The 12068-nt window shown below is 40.6% G+C and overlaps 1 protein-coding gene across 5 annotated transcripts in view; it reads left to right on the forward strand.

The window, feature by feature from the left end:
• LOC112572161 overlaps positions 1 to 12068 on the forward strand; it is a 56210-nt gene that overhangs the window by 26990 nt on the left and 17152 nt on the right. For 2 of the 5 annotated variants that reach the window (XM_025251718.1, XM_025251720.1), the window contains 12 exons: positions 1346 to 1617; positions 2084 to 2284; positions 2580 to 2764; positions 2959 to 3075; positions 3420 to 3561; positions 4055 to 4193; positions 4494 to 4825; positions 5300 to 5497; positions 5627 to 5858; positions 6181 to 6261; positions 7846 to 7989; positions 11473 to 11574. In XM_025251718.1, coding sequence (XP_025107503.1) covers positions 1346 to 1617; positions 2084 to 2284; positions 2580 to 2764; positions 2959 to 3075; positions 3420 to 3561; positions 4055 to 4193; positions 4494 to 4825; positions 5300 to 5497; positions 5627 to 5858; positions 6181 to 6261; positions 7846 to 7989; positions 11473 to 11574 — 2145 coding nt within the window. The remainder of the gene's footprint in view (positions 1 to 1345; positions 1618 to 2083; positions 2285 to 2579; positions 2765 to 2958; positions 3076 to 3419; positions 3562 to 4054; positions 4194 to 4493; positions 4826 to 5299; positions 5498 to 5626; positions 5859 to 6180; positions 6262 to 7845; positions 7990 to 11472; positions 11575 to 12068) is intronic. The other 3 variants (XM_025251719.1, XM_025251721.1, XM_025251722.1) reach the window with 3 other exon arrangements.

The raw sequence follows: 12068 nt of genomic DNA on the forward strand, positions 1-12068 counted from the left end.
GATCCGAAAACTGAGAACCCTGACTATCTTAGAGTAGCACGTCATGGAAGAGAAGCAGATAATAAGAGGTTACTAGAACTCAAGCAACAAGAGACCAGTAAGCAGTATCAGCGCAGAGGTACTTCATTCCCCAAATTATCCATGTGACTCACCAAGCATGTGCTTTCACTTCTGAATTTATTTTGTATTTTTAAGTACATGGCCTCTGTGTGGTTAAGCAACTGAATAGAATCAGCTTAGCAGGCAGTGAGATGTGTTCGCTGAAGGTAGAGTGAAGATGAAAACAGGATGGAATGCCAATGCTGCTCCATGACGGGAATATTAAGTTTTATGTAATAATAGCGCAGGTGGGCTTACTGCTGTTGTTTTGGGATGTCTGGGCGTCCGTTAAAAAAAATGTGCATGGCTATCTCAGTCTTGCAGAGCATATGGTGTCTGCACAGTGATGTCTACTCACCAATGTGTCTGTGTGTGAGTGATAAATGGCAAATCTTTATTTAAAAGGATAACAATAAGCAAAGTTATGCTTCTTAACATATCTAGCTCTTGATCTAAGGGAAGGATACTGAAACACTACTTCAATAAAAGAAATTCATTAAAGAGAGAAAATTAGACTATGTACAAAGATCAGGGTTGTTGTCTAATGAGTGTGTTTTTGTGTACCCATGCATGCATGCATATATGTTTATAACGAGGTGGAAGCCACACAGCCTTCTTAATTTCAAATGTAATGCCTGTAATTCTTTTGAAGGGATGTTTGGTTACAGGGAGGTCACTGTTCACTTTCACTTTAATTTCTGTTTTTATCTCACTTCAGTCTGCCACAGACCTAGTCATCACAAATTATTGATCAGAGCCTACAGTGGTTAAACAATCTGCACTTATTGTTGTTATGACTTGTAATATATTTGATTGCATAGTTCTATATAAGACTGTTATATACATGATTCAGGTGACACTAAGACTAAAACAAATGTGTCGTTAATATTCACTAAATGATGTTTGTAGAGAATAATGTAATAAATTATGAGAAACTGTTTCTGATTTTTTTTAAGACCTCTTTTACTGGTCCAGAAAATCAATTATAGTTTCAAAATATTTCACCTGATGTAATTTTTTGAAAATTGTTTCTAAATTATGTCAGACCTCTTGAAAGTGAAATATCTGTTAATGTGTATATTAAATATAGTAATACCTATATATGTCTGAAATAATTCTTTAAATATTGTTTTTAGCAACTAAGTTTGTAAAAAAGATCAAATAAAATATGATACTTGATATGATAATTATTGGAGCTATAGCATATATCTCCAGAATTATGACAAACAAATTTCTTCCTGTGCAGAGCCAGTGGCCAAGGAGAATAACGTAGATACAGAGAGAGTAGAGCTGGTCCCATGTGAAGACGTCCAGCCTGTGTTATCCAAGAGAGCAGCAGACAAACATGCTGAAGAGGAAACTTCAGGTTCTGAGTCTGCAGCTTCCTCAGACCTTGAATCAGATGCAGAAGAGCAGTCTGCTGGTGGGCATGTTGTTATTCTGGATGCTTCAAAGAATGAGGCGACAGACACTAGGGAAAACCTGCAGCAGCAACGAGGCCAGCGAGCACTGGACAAGGTAGAAAGCTTAACAATTTCACATTTGTTGAGATATTAAATACTATAGTTTCTTTAGAGTTTAGGTGAGCTTGCTGAAATTTGTGTATTTTTTTTTTAGGAGGAAGACCTTTTACTTATATGTATAATAGCCTATTTTCAGATAGATTGAGGGTTGGTACTTCCACTTAAAAGTCTAGTCTTCCATTTTTTCAGGAGTAGCATATATTATTTGGTGTGTGAGTTATGAACTAATCAGAGAGAAAGATAAGAACATAAGAATCCCAGTTTCTAGAGTTTTCTATTGCAAAATGTTTGCCTTGTATCTCACATAAAGTAAGAGGGTGAAGAGACAATTAGCAACAAAATGATCACACTTCCATGAAAATCTAATCCTTAAAAAAATTCCATGAAAGCAAACTTTGATATTAAGATATGATCAAGATAAACCTTAAAAATATTCCAAAACAAACTTTGATATCAATCAGGGCAAGGATGCTATTGGAGTTACCGATGAAGACAGCAAAGAAAAGAGAAGGAAGGAACCTAAGGCTGCAGCAATGATTAAAGTTCTGAAGGAAGTGGACCCACCTAAAAATGAGAATATGCTCACAGAGGATGGCTTGGAGAAATCCAAACTAGCTGTGACGCCTTCAGACGTAAACATGATGTCAGTCCGAGAAGGAGAGGTATGATTTCTGCAAAGATGGATAGAGGGTAGGAGGAACAAATAAAATAAGGGTGTTCTTTCTATGTACAATGACCTGCATGCACCATGATTCATCCAAGAAAATTTTCTTAAGAAAGATGGATTTGTTGGGTTACCTGGCTGCTTGGCTAAAAGAGCATGCTGGTGGTTTACTCTTTGTTGCTGTTGTAAGCTCAAGTCTGTTCTTGGATCAGCAAGCCACACTTGGTGTTTCTTACCTTGAACACCTCAAAAGGTGCTTATAGCTCATGGATTGTTTCTTCTTGTGCATGCAGATGGTCCAGGGCTCCTGTGATGGTTTACTTCCTGCCCCCTCCATAATGGCCACCACTAAGGGCAGACACAGTGTACGCATAGCTTGGGAGTTGCCTAGACAACCTGACAACGATTATAAGCTTCTTCTGTATGTGGTGAATGTCGTGGGCACTAAATTCTCCACTGAAATCAACAGCGACATCAGGTACAGTCATTCTGCTCATCTTGATTAACTACATCAGTTAAAATGGTTTTGATGGGAAGTTTGTGGTCTCCTGCACAGCAACTGGTGCAAGGCCGAACATAACTTCTTGAGTGTACGTCTTAGTGCAGTAACCAGGCATACTGACGGCTATCATGCTATTATGAATATCATGATGTTATGTATGACTGTCTCAGCTATGAATGCAACCTGGTCGAAAAAGGAAAGTCAGTGAGAGGTGTGCAACATTGCTGGAACATACAAGACAAGGAGCTCTGCTTGGTCAGGGGGCTGCAACCAGGTTTAACGTACAGGTCAGTGTTTTGCCCCTTCTTCAGTGAGTTTTGTATATAGTGACTATATGCCTATACACATGTTGGCACACTTAAAGTGCATGATGAGAACACGCGAAAGAAAAGAGAAAGTGAAAGAGAAAGTAATAAAGTATGACATTGTGGCATCAGCTAGGACATTTATGCAAAACATAATGTTTCGAGTGCAATAATGTCCTTCGAGATAGAAGAATGTAGAAAATATTTTAGGGATGCATGTCTAAAATGTGAATTTATTTGCAAAAGTTTTCTTTATTTCTTTTTAGTCAAATAACGTGATCAAACAGGGACCAGAAGATTTGTCTGTTTTGATCTTTTGCTGACAGGATCTATGTCATCGCCCACTATTCCATGGTACATGGCAACAAGCCTTGTGAGATCCAAACCACCTCCTCAGTGTTGTACTACACCACAGTAGGCCCACCCAAAGCTCCACGGATGCGCATTATTAAAGTAGATATGTATCAAGTAAGTTACAAGGCTGAAACATGCTTCACCCTCACAGTGTAGCTTTGTAAACTAAGGTGACCAGACGTCCCGCCTAAAGCGGGACAGTCCCGCTTTTGACCTCGTGTCCCGCCTGCTCATCGGGCGGGACGCCCAATGTCCCGCTTTCTGGCTTTCTGGCAAGTCCGTCAAATGTCCCGGTTGTCTTTAAAAATCACTTTTTTCGGCGTTCTTTGACGGTGGCGACACCATCATCGGCATGTGTCCCGCTTTCACCCCGAAACATCTGGTCACCTTATGTAAACAAATCTGTTGGCAATGCCTTAAGGTGACCATATTTTAAGATGCTACTGTTTTGACAATGTAACATGATTTCCTACAGTTTACATTGGGTTTGTTTTATGTTTTTTCTTGTAGTTCTAACTATTTGTTTTTCAAGGTTTTGTTATTTTCATTTTAAAAATAGCATGGTGCAAGATAACTGACAGCATCTACTTTTTTTATCAATATTCAGGCATGCATAGCTTGGGAACCTCCTGAAATGCATGAAAATGCTCGCCTAAAAGGGTACCAAATCAATGTAGATGGCAAACCCTTGGGTGGGCTGCGAAACCCAGACATACAGAAGATGGTCATCAACAACATTTCCCCTGGTCAGGCTCTTGCTTCTTCTGTATATACTCTTGATTGTGTTTCTCCAAGACTGAGAACATTTAGGGAAGGCTAATGGAATTAAACCATATTTTGGAAGATATACAGCATAATTTAGAGAACTACAGAACTGGATATTTAGATCAGACAATATGGTCACAAAATATATAAGTGAAGAGACACTAGGAGGGTTCAAACAAGATTTGTTATTGCTCTTGTATTCTGATCATTCTTGCAATTTGTTTTGTGAAATATAATCATTGAAATGAATGGCTCCTACCAATTTCTTTCTTTACCTGAAGGAAGAACCATCAGCATCAATGTCATAGCAGTCATGACACTGGCAGCACAAGAAAGTGCACCTTCAAAAACTGTTTACATCACCTGTCCCTACAGACCTCCAGTGCCTTGCATTGCTCAGCAGCCCTCCTATAAGACAGGGTGCGTGCTCATTGCATGGGACAAACCTCTGGGCCAGCCAGCATCAACTCAAGAGGCGATTTCTTCATATGCCATATATGTAGATGGTCAGTGGCATGGAGAGGTCAAAGCCAATCGTATTGGTGACAATCAAGGTTATCAGTTTTTCCTGACTGACCTGGAGCCTGAACAAAGTTATGACATTGCAGTGAAGGTAAGGAAGAAATATTTAACAGCTTGGTGTTGAAATGAATGATCAAGTTAAATGGATGCCAGGTGAATTTTTGTCCCATTGTTGGGAGTATATTGCCTTTCAGGTGTTTTAATCATGCCATGATAAGGAACATAAGACAGATGTTTGATGCTTCTCACATTGTTTACCATTCCATGTAATGGTCTGCATCTCAGGGAAAGTTTGTTTTTCATTTTGAGGTAAATGTTTCCGTGCAGTTTTGAATCTAAGAAAAGTAATTCATTATTATTTTACTAAAACAGAACAGATATATTCAATGCAAGGAATGCTGATGACACAATCAAAAAGCTGGCAACTTTTGTATTTCCTGTCAGAGAAGTAGTTTAGTTCAGCAAAGACAATCCTGCTTACAACAGGAACATATGCTTAGCAGGTATGAGAGGTCTGCGTGCTTACATTTACTGAACCTTTTTTCGAACTCTTTGTCTCTTGCAGGCAGTAGCTGGTGATCGGCATTTAGACCCAGATGAACAACATATTTACTGCTTGTGTGAGAGTGCCCCATCTAACATTGTGCCAGTCATGGCACCAGCAGCACCCAAGTCGCCCAAGCTGCGCCTGGAAGGACTTCACCCTAATGGCATTGACGTCACCTGGCAGACACCTCAACAATCAGGCGATGCACACATCTCAGTAAATAACAGTTATTTTAAGAGACTGCGGGTGTGCAATAATATCATAAAAACTTATGACATTACAAATTACAAAATGCTAAAACTTGTGACAGCCCAGTAGTCAGTTCAGTTTATTTGTGGTTTCCAGGGCTACCAGATGCTGAGGAATGGGAAGTTATATGGCTCCATCATCCCACCAGATGTCAACAGTCTACGCATCAGAGATGTCTCGCTGGGTGAGAAAATAACTCTGCAGCTCATTGCTTTGACAGAGCACCCAGTAGGAAAGGGAGATTACCGCACTGCTAGTGGGAGTGTCATTGGTGACAAGGACTCTGGAATCAGTGGTTCCATCACGCAGCCAGATGAACGACCTACGGGTATGTTTTACTTCATGTGTGCATCTGCAAGTGGATGCATGCATACTTGTGTCTTATCCTTTGTGTATGTGTGTGTACCCCTGTGTTTGTAGATATTTTTCTTATGTCTACATTCAGCTGCCCTCACAATGTTCACTGTATTTCTCACATTCAGCTGCCTTTACTGACAAAATAAATTTTAATGTGCTGTTTATTAATGTTGTTCGTCATTTCTACATAGTGTAAAGAACAGTGTCCCCTTGTGCTTGGTAGTCATGATCAAAATTTGTTTGTGTGACACATGATGTTGTGCCTTGCATGATGTTCCTTGGTCACTGTCTAGCTTCTCCAGGAAGAGAGACACAAAAAATTATTACCTTCACTCACCATATGCATGCCCGTGACTGGCCTACCAATGATTTGGGTAACTTGCAATCAATTTTTACTTTTATTCATTTTTGCCATTCAGCGTATTGATGCAGCCAAGTTAACAGCATACGCTGCTTGCAAATCTACAAATCGACTAGGCCAATCTTTTCTTCTGCACTAGCTGCTTGTATAGTAAAGCAAGTACTTTTGATCTTTTATGCATTTCATTTATATTTGACTTCCTTCACAAGCCTCGTGTTATGCTATTGAAGATTTAATGTAAACAGCACTCTGTTTACATGTTGATTCTTTTTATTTGAAATAAATCATTTAAATTCACTTTGCTGAGAATAGCTGATAGCTGTGCATGATGCTTGTAGCCTGTTTATGAGTGTTTGCTGAATGTTAGTTTTGAATTCTCTCACTTAGGACCATTTTACAATGTATTCTTTTTATCAGTTACAGTACAGTTAACTCAGTCATAACATCCTATTTCACAAGCTAACCTCAAAAGATTTGTTGTACATCTTCTAAAATAAAAAAGATAACTTTAACAGTAAATGTATAATGAAAAGTGTAAAAAAATACAGGAAGACTTTATATGAGTTATGGGCATTATCAGTTTCCCCCAAAATGTTGCTCTGTCATAGAGTAAAATGCCCAAACCATAACTGTACTTCAGATCTTAGCATACAAGACAGGTCTGCATACAGCTCATTGTTATTGAGCATGTCACCATTTACAGCATTGGCTTTGAGCTAATTTGTGCTTTTAGATGAAAAATAATCAATTGTCTTTTTCATATTACATCATTATTTTTACTATCATTACTTTTGAATGTAGCATTTCCTTTTTGCAACAAGCAATCTTTCTTAAGCATAAAAGAATAATAGTAAGATACTTGTAAGTATATACTTTCTTTTTCTGTTTTTTTTTTAACAGATTTTTCAAATTTGTAGATTTTATTGAAACTCTTATCAAAGAAGCCATCTTCGAAAATGCAATCCACAATAATATTTTGGAATTGGAACACAAGTTTGTGCATGTACTAAGTGTAAACTGACTTACCATTCTTCCTTTTTTTGTGGTTTAACTAGATTACAGTGTTCTGTCTCTATTGCCCTATATGTGTGTGTGCGTGCAAGACAAGACAAGTTTATTATTAATCCACAGCGGAAATACATTTGTCAACCTCAGGGGCATAAAATACTACACATACTTCAACATTCCCATACTACCACACACTTACTCAGTCCCACACATCTATAAAAAAAATACTACTACCACAGTCATATAACCTGCAGAACTGTTCTCAAAGCATAAAATCAGAAGCCAGCCGATAGGTCATACTGTTGTTAAAAAGTCTGACAGCAGCCGGAATGAATGAACGACGAAACACACATGTACATTTTATATACACTCCAAAACATGAGGAGGAAAAGCCATGAAAATGTCTCATCATGCAGTTCTGGCTTTGTATCATCTGTTTACAGGTAAGTGACTGGAAAATTTGGTGACTTTCAGTACAGAAACAGTAAATGATTATATCCAATAGGTTTTCCCTCTTCTGATTAATGTGTGAAAATGTTGGCACTAGTTATCTTGTTAATGTTTGTAAGTGTTTGTTATCTATGATCAGCAGATGTTTTTGCTGGTGACCGGTATTCAGGATGTAAGCCAGGCCCAAAGCTGATTGTGCACTACACTGGATTAGTGTGCCCACCATCCGAGGTGTGGTGTGAGCAGGTCACAGGCCACTCTGCTCTCATTGTGTGGAAGAAAGGTAAATGTTATTTTCACATGCCTGCTATGATGAGGCAAGGCTTTGATCACTCAAACACATCATTCATGTGCCTTCCACGCTCACAAACAAAAAACCAAATGTATTCAAACTCATGAACTCCCACCTGCAAACGCACCTCATACCCTTTTCCTGACTACAAAAATACACAGACACACCACACACACACAGTCTCTTGTACAGCTCACCACCCACATACAGTTTTTTGTACAGCTCAGATACAACACACACAGTCTCTCGTACAGCTTAGATACAGACACACAACACAGTTTCTTGTACAGCTCAGTTACACCATCCATGCACACACAACACAGTCTCTCCTATAGTTCAGATACATCACCCACACAACAACCCACAAGCACACAGTCTCTTGTACAGTTGCAGGTACTGTACCCTGTCCCCTCATATACACACATGCCTGTGCTGGTATACAACTTGTATTTCACTGCGTATTACATTTCATTGAATGATACATGCATACTCACATACAACTCATATCCATTACCACACTGGACCTTGTGTGCAACCATCCGTATTATGCGATCTCTTTGCTCTTTGAAATGGGTATTATTGAGGCTAGTGCATATCTGTTTTATGTTCTGATCTTGATATCTATATGTCCACTCATCTGACCTCTCCTGGCTAGTGGTTCTAGAAAAGTAGTTTTGGAGGCCTTACATGGCTGTAGTCTGATGAAAGCAAGAAAATCGTTCGAGCTGGCGCGCGTACACACACACACACACGTGCTTTAGATTGCTTTGTCTGGAATCCGCCATCAGGGCCAAAAGTAACCACAGGTAATCCCCTGGCTTAGAAACAGTTTTGTTACGCGCCCTGCACGCTTAACAACTGAAGACAGGCGAGCACGTGAATAAGTTACAATAAGCCTGGTCGCCGCACCCGGCTCAGCGCTCATTTGTCAGATGTTACAAGTGGCAACAAAAAGTCTGACAACCAACTCTGAAGAAGGTGACATCAAAGGTCTGGTGAGTGGCTGACCCTCCAGTTCATTTCGATCGCAAGTAATTTATCTTCCCCGGCGCTTGTGTACTTCTTTTGTGCGCGCGGGATAATAACCGAAGCTCGGGCAAGTGGAGGGTTGGAGGTAGGGTAGAGTAGAACAGACGTAGTGGAGGGGGAGATGGTCCAAAACCCGTCCACAGAATCCCGCCCTCGTTCAGTCATTTGTGGCGGAGGAATCCTGATGTCTGGCAACTGTATATCCAGGCTGGAATGGCAATAACGTTTTTAATGCGCATGCTGTTGTCGTAGCAGATAACGATCTGTGGACGTCGATCATCAGACCAACAATTCTAACAAAATTGCCGTGCCTTTTGATATAAAAAAAAGGACCTCGGGGCCATTCACCCTGACTTCTGTCAATCGCGAAGTAATCATTGATGCCAGACTGAGCACTTTCAAAAGGATGAATTGCGGATTCATGCTCGTTTAGAGCTCTTTTACAAATCCAGAAACATCAGCGTGTTCTGAACAGAATATTCACAGGATTTTCATGGCGTTTAGTCCCTGATGTACACTTTCTTCCTTCAACAGCTAAGACCCGCGCTTCCTTGGAAAACGCCGACATCATCAACACGAGCCAGGGGCACAAGGAGTAAGCCATGTTCTTGACTCCTGGGGGACGAGGGTATCAGTGTGAGAAGTGTTTTGTGTTTTACTCTGGGGGATGTAGACAACCCTCAGTCAGTAAGATCGAATGTAATTACCATCTGGAGTCCGCCAGAGAGCGAGAGTCAAGGCGCCGGTTATCACGAGGGTATGTGGAGAGTCGGTCTGTGTGACAGGGAGTCGCTTTGGTCTTGATTAATAACATTGAACGCGTTTGTAAACATATGATCGGAGCCCCGAGACCCCCGCTGGTTGACAAATGGCTGTGTTTCAGCCATTCTGTTATTGCAGGCTTCATGTCGGGTGTTGTTTAACTGCGTAGCAGGAGTGGGCAATATCCTGAATGTAGATATTGCGCCAACAGAATTAACTTATCGGCAATAAGATCCTTTCGGAGCCCTGAAATTTGAATTATCAGTTGCTCTTTATTATCGCCAGTTGAAGCTCATTTTACGACAGGAACGTGTAACAGCGGGTTATAGAAAGTCACCATTCCGCTTACTTGAACTGAGCTGACCCCTTGCAAGGACAGGTGTTGCTACCTCCGTAGACATCACATTAATGCACAGGACACACAAACACGCGCGCGCACACACACAGTACGAGGGTTCAGTTCTTTGAGGCTCGATAAGATAATAACAAAACTAGGGAAATGTTAAGTGCCTTTGACGGGGTGTCTGGAGACCAGTCAGCGTGCACCGGAGAACTGTTTTGACAGGAGGAACCGACTCAGCCCCTTAAAGTCTGGGTATTTACAGCCGGGGTAGCAGGCGGATCTGTTGGAGCCGTGCAACGGTCAAGTGAGGCAGCGGTCTGCTCAGTGATGGCATGTTTTTGTGCCACACTTGCGTGGGATGCACGGTTGTCAGATTAAGGGAGGCGACGGCGTTGTCCCAGGAACATTAAGTGGAAGTTCGTCAGAAGATACAACACTTCGATCTTTTGGCATGAGGTGGAAAGTAGATTGAGGCCGTATGCTTGTTTGTAATGAGTCCATCGCGCCTTCAAAGGGTCTCTTAGATGAAAAGGTTAGTATTTTATTCCTAAATGGTTGTCACCAAAAAGATATGATCAAAAGAAACATCACAGAAAGGCGATTGTGGTCCAGTTATTTAGCAGGTGCGATATAGTAATTGTATTCGTCTCATGGCTTTGTTATGAAGCTTAGGACAAGAAAATAACATGAAATATAAACATGTTTATGGTATATGGCTTTACTCATAGCGAGATAAAAATGAATCCTCAGTTAGAATAAATTAATCCTCAGCTAGAACACATAAAACAAGTATTAAGAAAGTTACAGTTATCATTTTTGAAACATTTTCCTCATTCGTTTATTCATTCATTCCTCCCATGACGGGTACCTGTCGTCGGGAGAAACACATGCATAGATACGACAGCTGACAAGCTAGGCTCACCACTTCTGGTTTGGGCGATAGGTAGCAGTTCTTTCACAGAACAGACAGTCCACACTTTGAGTTCCTCTGGCCACCGTGGTGTCAACGACTCTCCAATGTACCTTATAGGACAGTCTTCGACAAGATATGTCATGGTGGGTCACGTGGCCAAACCAGATCAGTTTGCGCCGCTTGACTGTTGCAAGTAGAGGTTCCTGGCGTCCTTCGAGTGTGACAAGCCCTTTTAAAGACAACCACATGGCAGCCACATGACATCTCAAACTAACCTATCAAAAGTTAAAAACTTAAGGGGGTTATGAAAAGGAGCAGGGTTCTTGTGTGTTCACTTAAAATGTTTTACATATTTGAGCATTTCTTCAAAGGAATTTGCTGAAAAATATTACCCTTTCCTGACTAGAGTTTTTGATTTGTTTCGTAGTTGAAGATGCCAAAGCTCACTTCGTGCCAGCTGATAGCTATCAGGTAACATGGTGGCCAGGAGGACATCCTGAAGACGATATCAACAGTGACAGCACTACAGGTGAGAAAATCAGATATTTGCATGTGTCCATGCTTCATTGTGGATGCGAATTTGTATTTATTTTATTATTTTCCTTAAGATTGAGACAAGAGGGCACATTGTCCTATGAATGACTTCATACACTGGCTTCAAGACGCCCTCCAGGTCGTCCAGTCTGTTCATGCAAACCTTCTGTATGTGCTTCAGAAGAGACAAATTTGTGCACCATTCCTTTTCTTTCTTTGGCGCTATAATCTTTTATACCTTTCCCAGTTGCTTTGCACAGTGACCATTGTCAAAGGTTGAAAGGCTGGCCATGAGACCCATCTTTTCTGTGAAAGCTGTACTACCTCCATTAATCTCCATTTCTCATTGTCTTCCCCCCACTCCCATTCCCATAGACTATGCTATTATATTTGTTTTTGCAGTTTTCAAACTGTACTACCATATTTGTTTTGTTCAAGTGAGCTCACTGCCAAGCTGGGAAGTGTGCAATGTAAAAGTTTCGTTGTTAT

This window comes from Pomacea canaliculata, linkage group LG9 (genome assembly GCF_003073045.1).
Source record: "Pomacea canaliculata isolate SZHN2017 linkage group LG9, ASM307304v1, whole genome shotgun sequence".
Taxonomy (NCBI): domain Eukaryota; kingdom Metazoa; phylum Mollusca; class Gastropoda; order Architaenioglossa; family Ampullariidae; genus Pomacea; species Pomacea canaliculata.